This window comes from Myxocyprinus asiaticus, chromosome 39 (genome assembly GCF_019703515.2).
Source record: "Myxocyprinus asiaticus isolate MX2 ecotype Aquarium Trade chromosome 39, UBuf_Myxa_2, whole genome shotgun sequence".
NCBI classification, from domain to species: domain Eukaryota; kingdom Metazoa; phylum Chordata; class Actinopteri; order Cypriniformes; family Catostomidae; genus Myxocyprinus; species Myxocyprinus asiaticus.
Genome location: NC_059382.1, coordinates 27,992,037 through 28,018,635, shown reverse-complemented (window position 1 = coordinate 28,018,635; position 26,599 = coordinate 27,992,037). Strand labels below are relative to the sequence as shown.

Below are 26,599 nucleotides of genomic sequence, written 5' to 3'. Positions count from 1 at the left end.
GAAAACAAGACAAAAATACTTGTCTTGAAAATCATTTTTGCAGTGTAATATCTCCTTTGGTGTTCCATGGAGGAAAGAAATCCATACAGATTAGAACAACATGAGGGCGAGTGAATAATTCTAGAATATGACACTGGTTCAGAGAGCACGTTTTAAAATGCAACCATAGCTTCGTTTATACTAAACAGGAAGTTAGGGTGTTGTGGTGAACACTTAAAGCAGACTGCACAATCACTGGATGTTTGCCATCTTCAGTTATTGTCAGCCATCTCTGGAAAATACATCTACTCACTGCAGTTCCTTCTTATCTCGATCACAAGCAACTCGAAAACCCATCTGCTCCATCTTCCTGAAGACAGACATGTGTGATGCCCGTTTCATCTCTCCTCCCCTCACTCTCTCTTCATTCATCTGCTCTCCATCCACTCTGTGCGAAGTGCAGTGGTCGAACCGGCTCTCACAGGGTCACTTTTGATCATCTCCGGGCAGGAAGTGTTATTGAAGTGCACATCACTCTCTTCTCATTTGTGAAACTCAGCACTGGCACTGTTCTCAGAGGTCACGTGGGACCGGAGCTGGACTTGAGGCAAAACCAGAGCTGAGGTTGTAAGGTTAGACTGCTGGGATTGGGTGGACACCCCTACTTCTCTTGGGGCTGGCATTAGAAGATTTTAGCATTCATTGTGTTCAAATGCAGGTGAGATTTTCTCGTTGTCTGGGCTGGTTTCATTATAGGAACTTAAAATCATTAAAAGGAGATACATTTACCTGAGAAGCAAAATTGCATAAGAAAATATACTGTATGCATGAGCTTTTTTATCATTAGCAAAAGATTTGAAAAGATAAAGATTTTAGGTTAAAAGTTAACATAATTATATATATATATATATATATATGGGTTGACTCGTCATTTATTTTGAAGTTTATAGTTTTTCACCTTTTTAAATAATCTATTTGGCTTCCTTAGTTAATTTTAAACGGTCCTGCTGTGTTACAAATGTATGTGGAGTACAAATATTATAATTATATAATATAATATAATTTCATGCTGATTATACAAAATGCTGTTTAAAATAGCTTTAGATGATGTTCAGCATGTCACAACACAAGACTTGCCAACTTCCCAAAAGTATTTTATGTAAATTATAAAAGAAATATAGTATCAGAGGGCCTTGTGTGTGTGTGTGTGTGTGTGTGTGTGTTTAAAGATTTTGTTTGTTTTTGTGCTGCAGACATTAACGACACAAATGCAGTTTTCAGACACTTGATCCTAATAACTTAACCCTTTACAACCCTACGGTAATGAGAACCTGATTCTTGCTGGATTGCACAGTCCCTCTAATATGGTTGTCAAGGTGGATAGTGAAGCATAAAGAGCAAAAAAAAAAAAAAAAATAAAATAGTGCTTAACTCACATGAGTGACAGTGATGCAGACTAAACAGGTTTAACAATCTTTTACTTTTTCACCTGACCCATGATGTTGTAAGGGTTGTATGTTGTACTCATATAACTTTGCATTGGACTAACTAAAGTGACTGAAATGACACAGAAATTCATAGGATAATTATGCAAGGTGAAGACACAAGAGGCACAGTTATTTTTGTTGTGCCCTTACATCATTTTCCTGTAGATTCAGTGTGTGATTTCCTAAGGATGGGAGGCGATCATTGTGACATACTTATGGGCTGATAGGAAGTTATGCCCACAACATTCCTGACCACCAGCCTGTTTAGTTTCTCAGCAGCTCTCGGGTGTGCTCATTATACCCGTAATTGTAATAGCAAAACAACAGTAAACTATGCTGGAATGCAGTGTAAACATCTCATATAATTTACGGAAAGGAAATGGAAAGGGACTCTCTGTTAAAGTAGATTATGTGTTTATAAATACTGTATGGTGACTATTGACTGAAGAGTTGCATGTTGTTCCTTACAGCTCCTCCTCCTTAACATGTGCTTTCCTTTCTGAGCGAAAGTCTGAAAATTACCCAGATTTTTGCAGATAAAGCACTTTTTATTCGGATACCAAATGTTATTTATTTATTGACGTTTTTTTTTTAATCAGCTATGTATACCAAGTTGGAATATAATCATACCTTGTGATTCATTGCTCACTTGATCTGTTTTGGAATTTTTACTTTCTATTCTGAAGAAAACATTCTGGAAGATTTTATATCAGAGGATCTGTAATTTCCCCTGCTGAACTGGCTTGTGTCCATATTTGTAATATCTGGTTTGTGTGGTGAATTTCATGTACAATATCAGAAAATGCAGTCATATTTATAGCATCAAAGCATATACATTTTTCTGCAAATGTTGGACCGTGGGGAGGTCGGTAAGATAATTTACATTAATTTTTGATGTTTTTATTATTATTATTTACTTAAAATATTATATTGTTTAAAATAAAATTCATGTAAAATTGTAACAAATGATTTAGTTTTTTACCGGAAAAAAGAAAGTCATTTGGAATGTCGTTTGGAACAAAAGTTGTTTGGAATATCATGCGGTTGAGTAAATCATTACAGAATTGTAATTTTTGGGTGAACTATCCCTATAAATGTTTAAGTAAAATCAAAGTGGTTTCAAAGTTGGCTTTAAGTTCCATTTTAAATTTAAAAAGGGTAGACCGAGCAGTTGTAAAGAAGTACAGTTGTAAGACCCCTGAATATGTTCTCATTATCAGTTTGCACATTCGCATTAGCAGCCTCTCTCTGTGTGGGGAATTTGAAGAACATAGTCCACATTGATGAGAAATTATTTGAAAACAGCTGTTTTAAGGGAGGTAGATTTTTCATTTTCTTACACCTCTTTCATTGTGAATCATTATTCCTGAATGGCAATGAAAAGAAACTTTCCTTGTTGTAATTATTAATTTGTGCAACACACTTTCACGGTGAAATCGTCAGGATTCATACGACTTTTCTAAATTTGGCAAATTCATATGATATCGTACTCATATGAATTCCTACGACTTTCACTACAGCCAATGATGTCGCTGGACATCGTTTCCATCTAATACGTGACAATTACTTGCTTCTGTCACACATAACAGCTTCCTATCATGTTTACACACTCTACTGATTGCTTAGGTTTAGATAAGGGGTTTGGGTAAGGGCATAATATTAATAAGTATGACCTTAATGCCTTGTGCGCGGAACTCACACTTACTTCGGCATTAGACATCCAGGAATTTGCAAGGGATGAAGTCGTACGAGTTTATGCGAAAAACATCAAGCGAGACCATATGAAATAGCCAACTCGTAAATTATGCATGGATTTTCATGAGATCGGGATTTGTCTACTTAAAATGAACATATTTTGGTACATGTTAGGATGTAAGGTCATTGAGAATATCAAGCAAACATTTGTAAGCTTTTATTTAGCTTTTATATAGTCAGAATGCTTAGATAAGTAAGCAAGGCAAATAAATGAATGAATGAATTGGTAGAAAGCCAGCCATTATTTAGTCATTTATTTATATATTTTTAGATGACAGACAGACAGACAGACAGACAGACAGACAGACAGACAAACATACAGACAGACAGACAGACAGACAGACAGATACATACATACTTACAAAGACAACATCAACCCTGATGCTGAAAATAAAGTTGAAACCCTTAAATAGAGGAATTATATAACTGTGAAAATAGATGGAAACAAAACTACATCATAACAAAGATGAAAACATTCTTCAATGTACGTGAGCTGAGTTTATATTTGGTGACACATCTCAACCTCAGCCACATTGTGTTCATATGTTGAAAGAGCACACCAATGTGGCCACTTGGTGATGTAAATTAAACAAAAATATACCATCTTATTTGTTACAAGTAACACATTGTGATATAGTATGACACTATCATTTGCATACATTGCACAGCAAATTAATCACAGCATATCTTTATCACTGCTTATCCAAATAACCTTTAGGAGTTTGCACTATATTGTCATTCACAGCAAACAAGCTGAGGATGGGGGCTTTGTATGATATAGTTTTCAATTTTTAATCATTGGGACAGGGACCCTTATGTATTTAGTGGCTCAATCTAATCCTAGATCAACAATTCTTCTCGGAAGCTTGAGAGTGTATGCTCACATTACTCGGCTATTGATTTTGTTCTTTATTGTTTAGCATTCAGCAGGGTGTGTTGCTCACCTTGCTCAGAACTGTTGCTCAGTTAGGCTGGAATTGAAGTGTGTGCCATTCTGCTTGTAGGCCAATTGCTACAGCAGCTAATACTATTAGTACACCTGTGTTTGATATAGAAAACACATTGAGGAGGCCATTAAGAAGCAGAGGTCTTAGAAGACATACATATCATACATGTTTGCAGTCACACATTGTCTCCTCTTTTTCAGCAATTTATTGGTTTCAGTCACAAGAGCATTACTGAAAATTTTATGGGCCTTTATATTTCTTACACAGCATTGGCTTTGAAATACCTTGATGTTAAAATAAGCCTAATATTTGTCTTATATGAGCTCTGTGGACAATCTCTCCAGAAAATGGAGCACACATGTGCCCATACAGGGCAGTCACATAGATGAGGCATCACCATAGTGACATTTATCCTGCACCATGAAAACGTTTCAGACAGAACAGTCTCTCCACGGTTCAGACGATTCCGTCAAAGGCTTGGCTATCTTAGGATATTATTGCATGTTTAACTGCAATATGTTTGATTATACTTAGAAATACATTATTTTAGTTACAATATACTGTACTTTTATATAGATATTTGAGATCCCCTAACCCAACACTATTCCTAAACCTCGCCAATTAAACTAAAAGTTTTAATCACAAAAAATCTTCAAGGCAGTCACATCTCATACATTCAATGTTTGGGTGTGTATTTTTGAATATCACAATTGGTCACAATACATGAGAAAACCAATTGCATTTCACATCACTCACTTCAAAGTTGTTGTAACGCCTGTTGAGGCCAAGTAGGTACTGCTGCAGCATGGAGATCTCCAAACAGGGGCGGAAACTCCAAAAGAGGGCAGGGTAGCTCCAGAAGGGGGTCGGTCCAATTCCAAAAGGGGGAGACACTTCCACACACAGTTAGAGTTAAAGGGAAAGGGTTAGATTAGGGGCTCAATATAACTTTGCTGGCGGTTTGGAGGTCCTACCTCTTTTTTGGAGCTCGGACTGCAGTGATATTCTACTCCTTGATGCGGCAATTTTTTTATGTTTAAATAAGCAGATGGGAACGATGATCATTAAATAAATTTGGATCTATTTCCACACACAGAGCCATCACACAGAATCAAAGGAGCTGGAATACAGCACACAAATAGAGGATCACTTTTTATGATCATTTTTATGGTGCTTTTCTCATTTTTTGAGCTGCAAATTGTACATTCTAAAAACTCCCTTGTGTCCCATGGCAAACAGAATAATTTTAAATGATAAATCAATGAATAAATGATGACAGAATTTTCAAATGATTTAATTTACAAATGTAGCCTTGGGAAAAGTAATGGAATGTTCCGAAATGAGTTATCATTCATGTCTATAGCACAAACGATGCTGGACATATTACACGCATTTTAGACAAGAAGAAACAAGGCCGGAAAACGTTAGTGTTGGTTCGCTGGCTCGGAAGGCCTGCAAAATTTGCATAATTGATCGACCAGAAAGAATTGGTTGATGTACAGAAGCCATAAAAACAAAAGACCTACATAGGTAGCACACATTCATGTAAAAACCAACCATGAGTGAGGGTAGATTTTATGTCACGCTGCCCTGCAACGCCTCGTTATCTGTTTATCCGGAAAACCGCATATCTAGTTATACAACCAGGTTAGCGAGAACTATAAACCTAAAAGGAGAATGGCAAGCTGGATTGATCGAATTTGCAAATCATGTGTCATTGTACACATTTAATGAGGAAGATGCTGCATTCATTCTCAACTATGGTGAAACAACGGCGACAGATAGTGAGAAACACATCACCGACTATCCTGTTGAAGGCAAAGAGATAGAGATTTTCATCAGCAGTGATCAAAAGATATTAAATGTACCTTACAGGTTAAAAACTGGATATTATGATGACATAGTTTTTTTGATCAGGGAGATCAACGCAAACCTGCCATCGCGGGTGAGTCTTGGTTATGACCATGTTAAAAACAAAGTGTTTCTGAAAGCCCCTCGAAGACGTCACTGACATTTTATGGAAAGTTGGCTAAAATTTTAGGATTAAAACCAGGGGTTGCTATAGAAACTGGTAACCAAACTCATGAAAATCATAGTGTTGGGTATAAGCCTGTGACGTATGCGCCCTATAAAGCAGACATAAATGGTGGGTTCAACATTATGCATATCTACACGGATATTATAGAATATCAATCAGTTGGTGATCATCATGTTCCGCTACTAAGGTGTGTACATATAGATGGTGAGAATATCAATATTGTTAGTGTTAGATACGACAGACCGCATTACGTACCAGTTAATAAATTTCACACCAGATGAGGGGTGCAGTCAGCACATATCGCTTATCAAGTCTGGAAATATTAGACTAGAAGCTCGATTTAGACAACCGCTACCCCGAACGATCAACTTAATTGTTTATACCATATTCGACAGCATCATCGAAGTGTCAAATCGTCGACAGATCCTGGTTGATTACTATTAATATGTAAAAATGGACACTATCCAGCTTACGACTATCATGGATAAGATCTCATGCAACATCCATTTCCTCGGTGTACTCCCGTGTGACTATCTACCAAAAGACCCTTTAAGAAAATTACCATCAATGGTTATAATCAACACACATCCTTCAGGACTCCCAGGTGAACACTGGTTAGCCATCTACATAAAGGAGGATGATGTGGGGTGTTTTTTAGACAGCTTTGGTAATAAACCAGATTACCCCCGTTTTCCGCCGATTATCAAAATCTTTCTAAACCGCAATTCTAGTGTAGTACAGCATTCATCAGTGCAAGTCCAAGATTTTTCATCAGAGACTTGTGATCAGCATTGTGTGTTCTTTCTCTACCACCTGGCAAAGGGGTATGATTATGCTTATGTGTTGAAGCTGTATACCAATGATTTTATTAAAAATGACAAAAAGGTGTCAGCTTTTGTGAAAAAACTACAACTAAAACAATCTCATTGTAATGAAAATGTTTTCAAGTGTGTTCAATGTGTTAAGACAGGTGAAATGTTTATGTCTTATGCTTAATATTTTCAATAAAACAACTAAAGAACAGAAATTTCTTCTTTTGACTCTTTATTATACATACAACACATTCAACAATACAGATAATAACAAGATCAAAACATGAGAACACAGAACATTCAAAACTCTGAGATTAAAAACTTAGACACTGACTCTAGTCAAGAGTGGATGAAATGAATACATGTCCATCTGAATAATTTGAATGTGTTGATGGTGAACTCGGGTGTACTCTCTGTTTTTTACTCTTCTTAGATGAGCTGGTTATAGTCTGTGTCGATTTGATTTTGAAAGAGTTAATTGCATGTCTGACATAATGATTTGGGACCATTGAGTATGGTATGTTTAAAGTAGCAAAAGCCTCCAGAAACTCGTTCCATCTAACAGGTCTCCGTGCATCAGCAATCTTTTGTGGAGCCGTGACACCTTTAACTAAATCGAGCATGTGTGAACCAGGGATTGTTCTACCTTTAAACACAAACTCGCCCGACTCAGCCCAAGAAGTGACATCTTTAATTTTAGACATTTTATCTAAAATGTAACAATGTTTTTTACACTCCTCTGTGGAACATTCTTCAAAATGTCATCCACAACATTATCTAAAACATCCTGGACACTTACACCGACCGTCGCGGGAGGGTCTTCTTTTTCTACGTGGTCAGGCTGTGGTAGGGTTAATGTTAATGTGTTGGTTTCCCTATCCCCTTGTCTAGAAAGTGTTAAAAATCACTGTAAAGTATTTGTGTGCAGTTTTGCCTTTTCATAATTGTCCAAATCAGATCTGTGCAAAATGCTTCATATAGTCATGTCCAAATCATTCTCCACAACCTGTTGAACAGACTCGTACCCCCCACCAGTCTTTTGTTTATCCAGTTGATGCTGTGGAACTAAAAACATCTTCTCTGCATACTCCATCCCCAAAGTTATCTAGAAGCAACCAAGCTGGAGATAAAAGGGATTGCGACGCTTAAGAGGGGCAGAAGAAATCCACCCTGTTGGTTTATCAGCAGTCTCTTTCTTTTAACCCCAATCTTCTTATCTGCAACAAATTTTATCTCGCTTTTCCTCCTACTTAGCTTCTGGTATTGTTGTGACGTGAGTGGTATATTGCCGTAGAGCACATTAAGAGATACTTCACACAATGTCACAATGAGCTCCTCTGTTGCAGACTGTAAAATAACCCATCTCTGTTTGGGTGTTGCTTTTAATAATAATTTTAAAAGAGGCATGTTTCTACAAAGTCCAGCTGACATTTTCACCATCCAACAGTTTTTTTCACTACCTTCTTTTCTGGAGGTATAAAACAGGATGTGTTGAAAGTAAATCTATTCTGAGCCGATAGTGTTCAGGTGTTTTTGTTTTATAATCAATCATCAGGTATCCGAAAGATTTGTTGGTTGCATCTTGATAGCATTCCATAAAATATTTTGTGTTCCTGGGATACATCTGCCTTCCTAGTACATTGACCTGATTGGTATCTCTGGGGTTTTTAAACAACATCAGATAATTTGTGTTTAAGCTGATGGTCCTGCTGGATTTACCCTGGCAAAATAAATTCTGTACAATATAAATAGCACTAAGATTTCTGTGGTGAACGTACTGTGTGAACACCTTCTCCACCTCATTGCTTCCACTGGCCTCTTTCATCAGGTCATCAAGGATCAGTAAATTAGTTTTTTTGACGGGGAACAAATCATTATCATTCAGAGTCTGTGGTAGTCCTTCAACAAATTTTATTTTGTACATTTTCAACAATTCATCATACAATGGTTGCCAACAATCATAAATATACACAATATTTTCAGTTTTTTTTTAGAAATCAACCATACAGCATTTTGCAACAACATTTTACAAAATATGACATTCCTGAGTTTGAAAGGCCACTTATCACACATGAAAATGGATGCTGTAATCTGAAATCAAAACCATCTATGTCTCGCACACCCCTATGTCCAAAAAGATTGTCAGAATCATATGGTGGGAGCATGGTGAAATCAGGGAGCAGCACACGTTTGTTGTACAACACCTTAAACTTTTTAACGACTGACATATTGTGTAGTGTGAAGTGTTTTTTATTTCTCACAATAGTGTCGGTGTATGCCAGTATATGTCGACATTATCTTCCCCCACGACATAGTGATCAACAAGTCCAATCAGAGTGTATAACCTAATGGCTTTTGAGTTTACAGCATTGAGAGTGATACCTTTGGCTTTCATGCAGACCTTACCCATAGCAGTGCGGTAGCCGTATGTTTTCGGGCCCCCTGAACAAAACTCTACAATGTGATCTCCCATCCCCAACCTCATCAGTCAGATTACCGAGGTAAGGCCCCGATGGAGGCTCCCAGGTGCTGTCTCTAGAAGTAAACATGATGCTGTCTGTGTCACTGTACAACAGCCTATCCCCCGACTTATCCATTAGTTCATACAGTTCTAGATGCGCATATGCAGTTGTAAACGCACCAAGAAAGACATTAATGTCACGGGACTGACCACCTTTCCCATCTGCGTAACACCACTGAATTAGTGCAACAGTGTCTGACATGAACGAGAAGTGTTTAATGTCATAACCATCACCAAAAATGTGCTGGGCAAACTGTTCAGGGTCTGAAAGTAGTTCTGTGCATGGAAAGGTTCGCGCATAGAGAACCGTCCCCAAAGTGAGTTCGGCAGAAGTTTATTAATAGACCGCCATGCAGGGTTAAGGCTTATCTTGTCAAGATTCAGTTTAATCACCTCTTTCTCAAAGTAATCGTCGATGTAAGATTCTTTGTCTGCATCTGTCACAAAGTGCGTGGGGAATCCACTGGCCTCTTGTTTGTACTGTTAAAATGTTTTAACATAATCACAAAACAAGATTTCTGATCGTTGAGGGAAATGCCATACCTTCTCCACCTTCATTACATCATAACCCTTCTCCACAGCCTTTAACAGTTAGATACTGACCCAGCAGCCTGAAATAGCCCTTTCCTCATCGGTGTGTCTACACGGGGTGGTCTGATTCTGCTGATCTGCACATGTATGGCAGAGCGGAAACATAAGCTTGCCACCAGTCCTATAGGGAAGGATGTGGTGAAGCAGTTTTCTTGGGGGCAGTACTGTGGCTTTGACAAATCCATAATAATTTTCAAGAGGTTCAAAATCCTTGAAAATTATTTTGGGGTGTCCTATGGGGTAGCATTTCTTGGCCTGGCAAAACTTGTAAAGTCGACATATCGTATTTTTTCGCCATTGTCAGCTTTATGATACAGCTTGTACGCATTAGTACAACCATCAAATAGAGCGTTACGTGGTTTCAATCTTTCAGGATGTGTGTAAGTGGCCATAAATGCCATCACATCAACATCAGTCTGTTTAGCAGTGTTTCAAGCACACTCCCACATCACTTCTACCTCCAACCCATATGCATGCTCTAAAATTTGTGTGCCATAGGGCAGTTTTGATAACAGGTGTAAATGGTTAGAATTATAACGACATTCATGCCCGTGAAACATACAGCCGTTGAATTCAAGAGCCTTTTTTACACCGTCATTTTCATAATAACCATCGAGATGGTATTTTCCAATCACCATCTCGCCGTGGTTTAATGCATGCTGAATGTCTACGCCATGTGTTGATTTAACATATTCAAGCCATTCAATGGAAATATTTGAGTATGTCTTGTTCTGACTGGTGTACGCGTTGATATGGGTCAGAGCTAGAGTGTCTTTTGGTAAGAAGTGGGTTTTATACACTGCCATACAACATGCTGCTAAAGTGCTGCATCTAAACGGATCAAGTTTGGTACATGTATGAATTTATCGCGGTACTTCATGCAAGCCTCCCTGAGCAAAACGACATCATTCTTGCCATACATAGCAAGTTATTTTTTTAAATCAAACACTTTACCTGATACTGTAACGTACCACTCGTCAAACAGAGCCCTCTCTTTGTCAGACATTGTCTCATAGCCGTAGAAATGCCTGTCCGGGTATGGGCCTATGTAATTCTCATTTTCTAATCTGTTGAAATTGTGTGGAAAATAACCTTTCTCTGCGCAGGTTAGATTTAACGCAGCAGATGTCATGGACAAATGCATAGGGATGAATGAATAACTGTCAATAAAGCGCTGCTTGAATGTGTTGTCATACATTAAAATTATCCTACATCCTTGCATCGTGATTTTAAGTGTGAGCCCTGCTTTTGTGAAATATTCCATAAGTATAAAGTTATCAAAACCAGAAGCATTGTGGGCAACCCATACGAAATTCTGATAATGTGGATGTCTAAACCTTTTAACAAGTCGTTCTATACAGTCTGGACCAGCGGCTGTGAACTCCTCCCCTTTAAATGTAATGGCGCAAACGAAGTTTGCAACGTGTTTACCATTTACATATTGCGTCTCAAAATCATAGAATATGTACTTGTCGCTAGGTGCCTCGAGCTTTATTGGTTGTATAAAGCATTGATGTACAATGTCATTAATCAATTCCTCGCCACAATGAATACACTGATCGGCTGCACACATGTGTGGTTTGGGTTGGTGGCACTGACATGATAACGTCTATTACATTTTTGGCAGTATTTTGTAACAGCACACTGTGCAAACTGTTGACCTAATGGCTGTTGCTTATGTGCGTCATAACAATAGTCAGATTTGCAGTACCGCAAACAGTCGCTGCATTGCTTTGTTTTGACAGGGTACTTATAACAATAAGGACCATTGCAGATATCGTAGACGTATTTGCAACGATGATCTCTACAGTTAGTAAAACCCTGGTAGCAGTAGTCAGACACATATGGAGTACCTATGAATGCATTCAACTTCTTAATCATAAAATAGTGGCCATTGTGCAGGTACAAGAACACTGTCTTGTGATGATGAGCGTCATTGGACGTATACTTCTCTAACACACCAGTGCATGTCCTATGGAAGACCGCTATTTTAATGTGTAACATCCGTTCAAACCGTGTGATATCATTAAACGCTATCTTAAGCTGTTCTGAATATCCTGCCATCTTCTGCATCGCCGCTGCTATAGTTTCTAGATCTGTGTGTGGTTTCTGAGGGTTTAGAAAATGTGCCAAGCAGATTACAAAACAGATTATATGATGTGTTGATGGGGCTGAACAGATTCATCCTGTTTCTGGTGATCACTTCGTTATGGGCAAGATCACGTATCTTTCAATACACACCCCCTTGTTTACTCCTTGCTATAGTCACATTTAGATCCAAACTATCATCAACCTGCACTTCAGAGTTACTTTGCATTATCTTTTCAATCTGATTTGTGAAGACATCCACACTGTAATCATTGCCAGGTGACAAGGCAGTGTTAACATCAGTGGTTAGACTAGGACCTCTCAATGTTATGTTAATTAACCCATCATCCCCAGCCAACAGTCTGGAAAATGACACTATTTCGGACAAAATATCATGCAAAAATATAGCGTAGGCTACTAAGTCTGTGGCAGATATCACACGCAGATTTATACGCCGACGTATCTCCAAACTATTGAATCTGTGTCTCGGGACCACAGTATAACCACCAATGTCACCACCCACTCTTACAAGCATGTCAGTATCAGTGGGTGTTAATCCCATATTTGGTGCTGTAGGAACAAATGAATGATACGGATGGTTATTTGTACCCTCGCCCACCTGGTGAGAATTGTCACTGTCTAATGCTGAATTTGGATCTGTTTTATCATCTGACATTGATCTCACAATGTTTAATAATTCTAGCAATATACCAGTTGTAGAATCAGATCTATTCATCTCCTCCATTGTCTTAATTAAATAGAGCAATGTTTCTGTGTTGCTGCACAGTTCAAGGGGGATCTCACTGTCGTCGCATCGTCTAAACCTAGCTGCTGGCCCCTGATCACAACCATCCGACTCCCAACAACGTTTTGCCATTTTTAAAACAGATCTTTTTTTTATTTAAACCACACTTAGGGGTGTACACTTAAAATAACTAAGGATACAACCAAGGAAATAAATCTAGACCCATACAGTGAAAACATCAACTATTACAACCAAACCAAAATGACATACAGTGGGAATAAATGTTGAAAAAATATATAAAGTTTTTACAACTCACCCGAGTTTCTTTTTAAGCATGAGTACGACCTGCTTTAATAAGTCCGTTGTCAGGTTTTAATCGCAGGCTGCTCGTTGGCTCGCCCCACCATGCAAACGCTGCGTCGCTATCACTTGTATAATCCAGATACCTTGTTGTTGTAGTGTGGTCGTCACAGACTGTTTATAATAATACAGCTTCTTCTCAAAGGTATCCAAGAGCTCCTCAATGATGTTGAAACGCCTCTCAACGGCTTTAATACGTCCCTCAATGGCGTTAAAACGTCCCTCGATGGTCTTGAAACCGTCCTGTAACAGTCTGATTATGTGTTGATTGTCTATAACGGGATATGATCCCCATCTGTAAGCCTCCTGATTTGAAGGCAGAGCCTCAGGGTTGGAATCTGCCACAGACACCACGCATTTGTTGGATTGATCATCCCGTTGTGTTTCTTTAGGTACTTGGAAAATGCACAGGCATCCCACGATTCTATCAGTCCATCACCCCAGCTCCGAACATCATTTAACATATTTATTTATGTAGACTTTGAGAAGTCGTACATATTGTTATACTATTTAAGACTTCAAGCCAACATCAATGTTTGTTCACAAACTTTAGCATCTAGTTACACACACACACACATACCAGCAGATGCTCTGAGCGAATGTCTTGACTGTTTCCGTTCTAGTGTTTGTGGTATGAGATCAATATCTCTCACACCCCCATCAACCGGAGCGTGCACCTGGGTGACCGTAAACGTTTTAAGTTTGAGTCTTTTCGGCTTTGTTGCAACGCCATGGCTGCTAGCCCTCACTGTGTGATTTTCACTTCCAGACGTGCCAATCTTGTTTACAAGGTTTGATAAATCTTCTGGAAAAAAACTGTGAAAAGCAGGGCTCACACTTAAAATCATTAACATAAACACACCATAAACAATCACTGACATCCGATGACCGGCCAATACATCCCAGGAAGATCATGTCCAAACATGTTCTTTAACATGTCCAGACTATCATCTACCTGTCAATCAGGGGTGACAGGGGGTCATAAATCACATGTCACACATACCTGTCAATCAGGGGTGACAGGGTCATAAATCACATCATAAATCAATCAATTTGACATTTTGACACATAGTATAGGTTATAACTACTCAAAATCCATAACAAACCCTATTTATCATGACACTATACTGTGCAACATGACAACATCTGCACAAACAAACAACCACAAACAATCTGAAGCTAAATTAGAGCTCAAATTTCAGTGTAAAGGTCAGTGGTTTACCACTGTCTCACAGCTGCAGTATGAATCAGTCTCTGTCAAGCAAACTGACAAGTAGATGTAGGCTTGACAAAAGATTTCAGAATCCTTTTGAAAATGTATCATAGTATTATGTTGTAAATTAGTTATATTCAAACTTTTAGGAGAGCCATCCATCATTTATCTGTGGTTAATAAGGTCTTAATACAAATACAACCAACCCATACTAACTATTGATATGACTATGGTAAATTTTACTTTGTACACCAGGACATACCTGCCAACATTGGATTGTGAAAAATAGAGAGATGTTTTTTCAGGTGTGTTGGGGATGGTGTCGTGGTGCGAGGAATGGCAGCCGGTGGAGTTTTTGATGCCCACCTAGGGTAAGATGGTGCCACCGTTGAGAGTAGGTGAACCATGTAGACTGCATAATCCAGTATATGTATAGGGAGCAAAAGTACCGGTCAGTAATACTACAATGAAGATGAATAATACCAAGAAACTGACCATGTATTCAGATGGTCCCTTACCATATCAGTCACAGTTTTAGCAACAAATATTTGTTTGCGTTATTAATGATAGTACGTATATATACTTTCTTATATGCTGAGAACTTTTCTGACCCATGACTTATGACAGTTTTAGCACAATATGTGGACTTTTTAAACGGTCCCTTACCACACCCTCCACAGTATTAGCACATTTCAGCACAACGTGTGGACTTTTCAGACGACCCCTTGCCGACCATATTAAAAAGTTCCAACTTATATCAGTGTTAAATTAACGATCTGGAACGATTTCGTGACGCCATCTGACCAGCTTATGGACAAATCGCAACCGTATTGATTCGATTGATTCGGACGCGTCATTTCATATTTAAATAAGGGTCGATCCCATATGAACTAAGTGTGCTTGCAGAAAATTGTGAGTTTATTGGGAGAAATTGTAAATCGGGAGTACAATGGGAGGAGGGGTGGAAAATCGGGAGTGTTGGCAGGTATGCACCAGGGTTGCGCATCATTCAGAATTGAACTAAGAATGTGTCTTAGGCCTTGTTCAGATTGCCACTAAAAATCCGATTTTTTGCATATCCAGATTGTATCCAGATGAGTTTTTGATAGTCTGGAGAGCAAAAAAAAAAAAAAAAAAAACACAAAATATGATTTTTCCAAATCTGATTCAAACCACTGATTCTGATTCAATTGGGAGGTGGTTTCAAATGCGATTGAAATCTGATTTTTTCAGATGCGTCTCAGTCCGGACACTCTAGTTGCTCAAATCGGATTTCAAATGGTCTTTTGCGTCACTCTTAATGCGACACACAACGATGACGTCAAAAATCGGTGATTGCAGCACGGAAAATCATAATATTTACAAATATTATAAATATTACTCTTCCGTCGCTGAGTGTTTCTTGTGCAACGGAGGAGTTCTGCACCGCGACTGGAGAGGGTGCTTATTTTGAGAGCGAGATGATGGACCTCCATTTTTCCCTCATCTGTTTTGAAAGCATCGTCACGTGAGTACGCCTACGTCGTTACCAAAGCAACCCATGTAGATAGGTTGGTTATGTCTGAACGCGCAAATCTGATTTGATCACTTGCAATTAATAATGCGGACAGTCTGCCTGAAAAGATCTGATTTGAGAAAAAACCCGATTTGCCTCCAGTCTGAACATAGCCTTTGATTCAATTTAGGAACTGAAGTGTGGTAGCAACCAGAATGCAGATTTTATTTTGTATTTTTTTTAAGGAAGTACAACTTCAGTGAAGAAGTCAGAAGTGAAAAGTGTATTTAATTGACTATGGAATATTCTGATATGCATGTTTATTATTAGTAAATTGTTTGGTAATATCTCAATGTATTATACAGACAAATCAATAAATTTAATTTGGATGTTAATGTTTATTTCCATGCAGTTATCTAAAAACAATGTGGTGCACATTTTGTGGTGTTGTATACAAAATCAAAATTTTTGATTTTGTGGGCTGATACACTTGTAGTATTAAACATAAAACTATCGAACCTAATCTCGAAAAATTAAATCCTGATTTATGCCTAACCCTGATGTACATACATTAATCTGTTTCTACACTTAAACACTCATAAATCAAACATTGAATTAAATGACAGCGAAATAATCAGTGAGTGCATTTACATGCACAGCAATATGCTGATAACTATTAAAAAAGATAATAAAAATTATTATTATTATAATTATATAAAAAGGCACAATGTTAGAAACCATCATTGTTACTTGCGTAACCTCTTTTCCCTGATGGAGGGAATGAGATGTTGTGTCGATGTAGTGACACTAGGGGTCACTCTTGGGAGCCCGAGACACCTCTGGTCTTTGATAAAAGGCCAATGAAAATTGGCGAGTGGTATTTGCATGCCACTCTTCCGGACATATGGGTATAAAAGGAGCTGGTATGCAACCACTCATTCAAGTTTTATGCTGAGGAGCTGAGACAAGGTCCGGCCATTTCAGCGGGTAGTTCAGCGTTGTGGCAGGAGGGACACAACGTCTCGTTCCCTCCATCAGGGAACAGAGGTTACGCAAATAACCATGACGTTCCCTATCTGTCACTCACTCGATGTTGTGTCGATGTAGTGACACTAGGGGTCCCTATACAAATGCCACAACTGGCTGAACTGTGTTACGTGAACTGGCGGTGTGTGGTGGGCAGACCACTGTGTGCCTCGTAGCCAGCACACCAGGTCGACACGTAACCTCCCCCAACATAGTTATGAGTGTCGAACGGCCCTTTGGGGACAAGTCGACTACCCAAAAGATAGAGACAGGCTAACCCAATCGTGGCCTCTTTTCCCCTTCTCTTTTTCCACTCCCTAAAAAAGAAGGGGGATTATCCGACTGGGCCGCCAGGTCTAGTCGGGGGGTGTCCCTCCCAAGGGGAGGACACCGCGGAGACCACACCTCGCCCAAAAAGAGGGGGGATATTTAAGTGGAAAAATACATCACATGGTCTTTCTGACCATGTGGAGAGTCTTCAAGGTAGATCCTACCCAACGCCCCCAGTGCTAGCCGCGCTGGCCTCATACCCATGGGTAAAAGGACCGAGGCGGGGAGCCTCTGGGGTGGCCTGCTTTCTTACGGAGGCGAGCCGTGACCGCATCGTTGCCATGGACATGTCCTCGCAATGAGTACATGACCATCCACGAATGCCGTCTCCACGTGAGCAGTGCCCAGACACGAAAGACAGTGATCGTGACCGTCATAAGGCGTGAGATAACGAGCGCAACCAGGAATAACACACAAAGGCATCTTTAAAAAGACATTCCGTGTGTGCCGCTCTTTTAGAGAAATATACTCTTTTTTTTTAGAAATATACTCTTATTTCTGCCGAAGCGCCCAGGGGCATTCTCTGCAGTGCACCAGTGCAGAGGAGGGAGAAGCCGCTGAAATGCGCCGTCAGATCCAGCAGAGGTGAATGAACAATCGTGGGAATTCAGCTCAGTGAGCATGACCGTTCGGGTCCGAAGACAAAATCTGAATGAGTGGTTGCATACCAGCTACTTTTATACCCGTACGTCCGGGGGAGTGGCATGCAAATACCACTCGCCAATTTTCATTGGCCTTTTTATCAAAGACCAGAGGTGCCTCGGGCTCCCAAGAGTGACCCCTAGTGTCACTACATCGACACAACGTTGAGTGAGTGACAATAGGGAACCATGTTTCGTGTTTACAAAAGATATGAAATCATTGGATTATTCTATGCTTTTGACATCAAAACATAAACAGACATGCGCACAACACTTTCACACAATGGATAAGATGGTAAGAACATAAATGTACAGGAGAGAAAAGTTACATGCAATGCGAAATCGGGGTAATAGGCAGAAATCTACGTATACAGATCATTTTTTTCCTAAGGAATTTATGACCTTACCCTGATAAAGGAATGCTGTTTAAGGTGCATTCATGGCCTTTTGTTGGTTTATTAAGCATAATCAGTCCAAGGACGTGCATGATAACAAGCTCATTATTAAGTTTGATGTGTCTCATTTGATTTATTTTTCTTTGTAGGCTCATACAGTGTCAGCCCAATTGCAAAAAGTACACACCATTTCTTGGATATTCCATTGCATGTAGAATCATGACTAAACTTGAACTTTTTTTATGCACACAGATTATGATGAACAACTCAAGCTCTGCATGTGTGATTATGACCCAATCGTCAAGTCACCTGCTGATGTCCATCTACATCATTGCATTTATCCTGGGCCTGCTGTTCAACCTGATCACTATCGGTCCCATTATCCAGCAAATCCGCAAAAAGAACGTTTTAGGGATTTACCTACTCAGCCTATCCATCTCTGATATCCTGTACATCCTCACCATGCCTCTGTGGATACATTATTTCAGCAACAACCACAAATGGACACTTAAGCAGGAACTGTGTAGCCTGTCTGGCTTCTTTTACTATTCCAACCTTTACATCAGCATCTTTCTACTCTGCTGGATCTCCATCGATCGCTGCCTGGCCATCACCTTCCCACTGCGAATCCAAGCCTTCCGCCGCCAACGGTATGCCTGGATCATCTGTGGGTTGGTCTATGTTTTTGTGATGGTCTTGCACTGTCTGGTTCTAGCCCTGGATAAGCTGCCAGATCCATTGAACGACAAGAGGTGCTACGAGACCTTCCCCATGACAGAGCGCATCGCCATCTTCAACCTGATACGGGTGGCCATTGGTTTTCTTTTGCCGCTTGTGGTCATCACAGTCTGCTACTGGTTGATCCCAAATAAGGTGCAGCAAAGCAGAGGAGTGGACGAACAGGGCAAGCGCAAAGTGAGGCTTCTGTCTATGGGAGTTATTGGGATTTTCACGATTTGCTTTGCCCCATACCATATTCTCCTGCTGCTACGCTCCATCGCATTCTTCTCTGTTGGGGATAAAGCAAGCTGCAAGTTTGAACAAGTAATGTATTTACCCTTTACTTGCTCCCTAGCCCTGTCTAGCCTCAATAGCATGGTAGATCCAGTGCTCTATGTGTTGGCCAGTAATGGAGTGAGGGAGGACATGCGTTGGTGCTGTTGGAAAAACAGGCCGACACAGGAAACAGGAAGTCCTCTTGTTGATTCAAAATGGAAGACCAGAGTAACTCATTTGTCTTGAGGCCAACCTCAGGTTTTAGAAATTGTGGGGGAATTCACTAAGAATGAATTGTGCCCACTGAGAGCGTGGTTTATTGGCACAAGCTTTCTGCATTGTTTTGGCATCAGGAGGGTACAGCAGACTACCACTATTTACCGTGATTACAAGGACTGTACATAAATTAGGGTTGCCAACTTTTCCCCACACAAATACGGGACACTTAAGCATCTAGCTGCTATGATATAGGACAATAGGCATCTTTATTTCGCACAAAATATGGGACAGTTGACAGCCCTAACAGCATCACAATCCAACACTCTGATCCAGGAAAATGGACTTTAAAATTTCAAAAGTGTGCTTTCGAAGTACAGTAATCTAATTACACTGTAGAAGATGTAATTATTAGTTAGAAATTAATTACTTTTTTTAGAGTAAATTACCCAACACTGGTTGCAGGTGGTTAATAAATAAGACCCCACACTGTTAAAAATGTCTGTCATTTTAATGGTAAAAGACTGTAAAAATGCTACAGAAAAAAAAGTTAATAGATTAACGAGTATTAACTGTCAAATATACAGTAATTTTTTTTAAATATATTTTAAAAGATAATACAGTAGTTTTTACAATAAAATGTTGTAAAAAACAAAAACAAATTTAATGTAAAAAGTATGATTTAAAAAAATGTAATTTTTACAACATTTTATTGTAAAAACTACTGTATTATCTTTTATTTTTTTAAATATATATTTAAAAGATAATACAGTAGTTTTTACAATAAAATGTTGTAAAAATTACATTTTTTAAATGTAAAAAGTATGATTTTCCTGTATAATTAATGGTAAAAATTTACATTATGTTTAACAAGAGAGTACATGTACTTTTTACAGTAAATTATTGTTAAAATTACAGTAAAAAACAATAATCAGGTGTTCCCAAAATTCCCTGCATGACCCATCATATTTAATTATATTTTATCTGATTTTTAATATCAGTTATATACTTTGGGATGTTCTGTTTTATATTTAATGTAGTTTAGTTAAAGTTTACTGCATTATTTAAATTTCACATGTGTTACCCTGATGGTGTTTAGTGTTTGTGTGAGTGACACTGAGCACTGTCTCTACATGTTTATTGGTCATTGCTCCTGGAAGAGCCACTATTGATGAACTTCATGTCATCATGTGCTCTTCTGTAATTTTTACAGTGATTAACAATACATTATAAAGAAAAAAACTGATTTTTACAGTTTTAGAAGGTTAATATCAAGTTTATGATGTTTTTTGTTTTTTTTTACTGTAAATTTAACAGATTTTTTTTTGTTTTTTTTGTTGTTTGTTTTTTCACAGTGCCATCGCGGTCATGCAAATTACAAGTTTTAAACAGTAAAATTTACAGGTTGTTCTGTAAAGTTGTTTACATTTTAATTGTATTTTTTACATAATTATTCTGGCAACTACAGATGCCAGTTTTTTTTTGTAAAAACAACAGAATGAAAAACTGGAAGTAAAAGTGACACAACTGTTTAGTAACTGTTGTGTGCACATGTTTGTACACAACAACATTGGAGTCCATTCTGTCAATTTTTGTCAAAAAAGGCTTGCAAAAAGGAATAATTTCATTGTTTTTTAGCTTGAGATATGACGGATATGTCACTGTGTCCTCGCATGCTTCAAGAGGATGTTTACAAAATGTACTTTCAGATTTGCAGTGTTACAGCAACCAGGATCTTTGGCTTTGAAGGACTCTTGAATCACTTGAACTTTCTGTGTAAGAGCTGTATTCAGCGTACTAAGTGTTGTTATTGTGGGCTAAAGCTTTTCTTGTTTTTCCTGATTAATTCACAGACTACTCCCTGTGACCTTACCATTAAACCAGATTTAATCGTTAAAGGTGCTATATGTAAGATTGACAACAAGCGTGAAATGGGTACTGCAGTCCAACTTCAAAATATTGGAGAGTTGTCTGCCCCACCCCAGACTCGAAACTCATGCGGGTTGCCAAAATGTTACCAACTCAGCATCCGTTTTAAAGGATTTCTGGGCTTTAAGCTGTCTCCATCTTCCAAAGACATCTCTAATATTTATCCTTGTTTTACTGCGCCTCTGGTCATGGTGATATTTAGATGGATGGCGAGGCTTTTTAGGTTGGGTGGAATCTGTTATCTCTGATCCAGTTCGTTTGCTGGCTTCCATGGCTGCAGCATGCAGTGTTGTTTGCCTGCAAACTTGTTCAAATCTGGAACCCGGCGGTGTCGAAATACTATTGATGAGTGGGCAGTGGGCGGGATCACACAGGCCAAAACAAAAACAGAAATTCCGGCCCGGAATGGAAATTTCAATGTAGAATATACTGGCTGTAGCATTGTTATCGGAGAAGCCAGTATTTAAACTTAGCGTGTTTCCTAATTCTCTAATGACATACTATGTTCATTTTATGATTTGGTACAGTAAAAATATTACATATAGCACATTTAAAGAAGATTTAATCTATCTGGATGTTAAAAACAGCCTGTTGCAAAGTGAACTATTTAGATGCACGGCATGTTGTTCTTCACATATTATGCTCAACAAATGCTGCATTTTCTTTCCTGTGATTTACCATTACAGTATTTAAAGCTAAGAAACTGTAAATTACATAATAAAATGGCACTGTTTTTACTCCTATGTCACATTGAGGGAAGTGGCACTTCCATTACAGCTCTTTAAAAGAAGTGAAAATGATTAGTGTTTGATTCAAGGGGAGGGACACATATATAATCAGGTACCATAGTGTAATCATGATGCTTTCTGAGGAGAAAGCAGCCATAATGACACTGCCAAGTGCTCTTGGGCGCTGATGAAGCAAAGCATTTGGATAGCATCTCTAACTGCTATTGCCCACGATATACTTTGTACCGTTTTGTACCTCCGTGTTCCGCTGGCATGATTGCCTCTATAGATGAGTGCCTCTCATGTGACTGCACTCAGATGTACAAGTCTGTGAGCTAGAGTGGCCATTGTGCTCTGCAGTAAAATGCCACGGACCAACTGAATGGAGTGATTTTGGAGTGTGAGTGAAGCAAAGAATTGTAGCTTTGAGCACCTGATCTGCAGTCTGCATGCTTTAAATGACTGCTCGCTTTCACCTGTCGCTCTAGACTCTACCATGCATTTCCAGGAATGGGGATGCTATTTAGTGTCAGAACTGACTCGTTTATGTTATGAGTAGGGATGCAACAATTATTTATCATTAATTGTTAACTGTTTGCGGACAAGCCTTAAATGAAACATGTGACCCAGCAGAAAAGCAGGTTTGGGAATTAGTGTAAAACTAGTTAAAAATGTAAGAATATTCCATTACAATTAGGTAAAAAATATGTTATTTGATTATTGATACATTTGGAAAAACTAGAAATTACTAGCACAAAGTACTTTTTTATACCACAGGGAAAATGTCCTGGTTACTTTTGTAACCTCCATTCCCTGATGGAGGGAACGAGACGTTGTGTCAATGTAGTGACACTAGGCCACCGCGATGGGTTGGAAAGCGCGAGCCACGCGTCCAAACTCCGGGTGAGGCGGACCAAGGGAATGATCACATCGGACGTACCAGCGGGTGGGGCCTTGCGGCGGGGCGGTATTTGTGCCACAGCTGGGTGCACAGGGGCGGGGGGACTGCCGCTGGAGCACCATACCTGCAAAGATGGGATGGTGGACGGTGGTCATGACGACGGCCGTGCACACCGAACAAAAACTCTTCTGTTGAAATTTTGGGTACCGCAGCCTCTTGGACATGCGGCGAAATTAAATGAAAATGAAACAAATGATTCTCCTCCCGGCCCTCCACCGGGGGATGGAGTGGTCTGCTAACCAGCTCCAGAGAAGTGGGTCTCCTTGCCCTTTGGTCGGCTGGCCGTAAGACGGGTGGCATCTGCTTCCTGCGCTGGGCTCCACGCCGGGGCCGGGCCACGGGGGCGGGCTGCAGCAGAGCAAGTGTTGTAGTTGCAGGAGGACACCCTTGGTGAAAAGCAGACGGGGTGCGGGGTCTTGAGCCACGCCGGGGCAGGATGTGCTGTATGGCCTCCATCTGCTTCTTCACAGCTAAAAACTGCTGGGCAAAGTGCTCGACGGTGTCGCCGAATAGGCCAACCTGGGAGATGGGGGTGTCAAGGAACCGTGCCTTGTCAGGCTCGTGCATCTCAATCAAGTTGAGCCAAAGGTGGCGCTTCTGGACCACCAGGGTGGACATCGCTTGCCCGAGAGACTGCGCCGTGACCTTCATCGCCCGGAGAGTGAGGTTAGTTCCTGCATCAATCCTGGGTCAGAACTACCCTCATGCAGTTCTTTTAGTGCCTTGGCTTGGTGTACTTGCAGGAGAGGTATGGCGTGCAGGGCAGAGGCAGCTTGTCCAATGGCACCATAGGCTCTAGCTGTCAGGGATGACGTAAACCTACAGGGACGACGTAAACCTACGGGTTGGGGCGTGGCTGTGGGTGTCGCCCCGAGCCCAGGAACCAATCGTCGAGCCACAGGGGGTTCAGGGGAGAGTGGAGGGTTCCACTCTAGCCCGACGCTTGCGGCCGCCCGGGAAAGCATGTCCGTCATTTCTGCGTCGGTCTGGGACTGGGCTACCACTCCCGAAGGAGGAAGCCCAGTCGAAGCCTCTGCGTCCAACTGATGAGCCCGCTCGATAACTCGTCTTCTTTCCGGGCTCTGAACGAGATGTCAAACTCGCCCTGAGAATAGTCTTTTACTAATGACATTTCCCTGATAAAAGAACACAGTTTAAGCCATTAACATGACCTTACAAGTTGTCTGCTTTTTAAGAATAATCAGATTAAGAACCTGCATATAAACTTGCTCAGTGTCAGATCCTGGCGTTGTCGACATACCTGTAGGCAGTCGCTTAAAGGGTGACATCTTTTACCTTGAAACATGGATGAAATGCTGGGCTATGGACCTTGTTCTTATTTGCCAAGATTGCAGATGTTTGATGCTAAACTTGGAAGACTACTGAACTTTAATATTGTATTGCACAATTTGCATCAGGCCTTGTTGTCTTCACAAATAAATTGGTGAGACACTGCACTCTTTTTAGATTTACTTTTTAAATTTTCCAGTCTATCTCAACAGATTGAGAGGAAGCCAGTGGTTCAGATGCAACTTGCCAAACCAACATGATCACACTAGTAATGAACATGTTACTTCCGAAAGTTTGTGTACCCTGAAATCAGCCAAATTACTCACAAGCGCCCTCCCTCATCAGACATTTTTTGCATCAATTCGAGCATGAATACATTTTCATCTGGTGCTACTAATGCATTACATGAGTACCCTCCAATACACAGTTTCTGGTCCCATGGGATTCGGTAAGTAATGCTGTTCACATAAACAATGGTGAGCACAATATGGAGGTTGCATTGTTGAAGTTTAATCACTCTAAAATACAATTTTGGTCCACTGATGGTTAGATTTAGGGTTTGGGTTAGGGTGAGGGTTAATAAATTATGCATTACTGATGACTGTATTACATTATTTACAACAAAAAATACAAATCATTTTAGGTGCAACACTGTGGACATTTTACCGGAAATATGATCTCACACTTGCCCATACATTCAAAAACACGTTCAGCTTCAACCACTGGAGGGCAGTGATTCTAATTTCAGTAAGCACAGACCGATTCCAGCAGGAAAACTTTTGACCTACTGTTTTTGAATTCACAGTGTGATCAGTCTAGTTTTAAAAGTAATATTTACCAATAGCATTAGTCAAACAAATTGTCAAGTGTTTGTGAATGATTAAATCTAACTGTCAACATCCCTAGTTATGAGTTTTTTTGTTTTTTTCACACACTGTCTAGAACATTTCTGCTGGGTTCATAAAAGCACAGTGATAGGCCATATTGTTTACTTAGATAGTAACTCTATTGCATCACAATAGAGCTAATTCAAGGGTTTCTGCATTACACAATATGCAGCCACTGTTGAGATCTCACCACAGCAAGAAACCTGGAGGGATTTTGATGTGCACAGAACACTGTGTCTGCTTTGCTTCCCTCAAGCAATTGATTTTTACCTTCCTGAGGTGCAGACAACAAATGGAAGCATGTTCATGTAGGAGGTGCAACCTGGCATTGTAACAAAATGCAAATAATTGATTTCATATAACTAAGGTCTGATTGGGTGAAAACATGTCCAGATTATATTTCATCCCTGATTCAAGAACAAAAAAAGAAAAAAAAAAAAATATATATATATAGTTAGCATACATAAAATTACGCCTATTTTTTGGGACAACTGCATTGTGACACATATGACAGTTAAGCACATTTACTCCCAAAATTCTCATTACTGTATGTGTCTGGATGTTTTACTTTTGTGCTTTTTGACCGTTATTCTTGTTAGTGCTACTTATTCGATTTTCATAACTCATATGTAATGTGAAATCACAGTGAAATCTCATTGGTCCAAAATCCTGCTCCACATAGTTGTGTTAAACTTCAAATATGACTGGCTGTGATTGTGTCTCATGTCTAGCATCATTATCGCTTTTAGTATGGACAGACAAATTGCTTGTCACATCATGTCAGGTTGAGCACGGTGTAATACAATAATTTTTTACGGTATTAAAGTAAAAATGACTGCAGTACAATGACTGATGACAGCAACAATCAAATTCAGTACAACAATGATCGTACAATGTGATGTAATATACAATGTGATGTAAAAATACTTCAATAAAACAAAAATTATATATATGACCAAAGTTCAGCCATACAACTTTATGTGGTGCAAGCTGACTTGATATCTGTTAGCCAATCGGCTTTCTCACATGTGACATGTTAAGTCAATCGGCTAGCAATGAACTTGCATCTCTCTTGTCTAACATTTAAATGGCTCAGTTAAAATTGCAGTTAAGCTGGTTTCTCTACAGAGCACTGCAAGAGTTTTTTTCTCTGAAAATGCTATTTGCTT

The 26,599-nt window shown here is 39.5% G+C and overlaps 1 protein-coding gene across 1 annotated transcript; it reads left to right on the top strand.

Annotated features, from left to right (window-relative positions):
• Positions 1-229: 229 nt before the first annotated feature.
• Positions 230-26,369, top strand: LOC127429571 (G-protein coupled receptor 4-like). The gene is made up of 2 exons (XM_051678690.1): positions 230-697; positions 18,676-26,369. The coding sequence occupies exons 1-2, from the start codon at positions 692-694 to the stop codon at positions 19,663-19,665; spliced, it is 996 nt and encodes a 331-aa protein (XP_051534650.1). The 5' UTR covers positions 230-691; the 3' UTR covers positions 19,666-26,369.
• Positions 26,370-26,599: the final 230 nt, after the last annotated feature.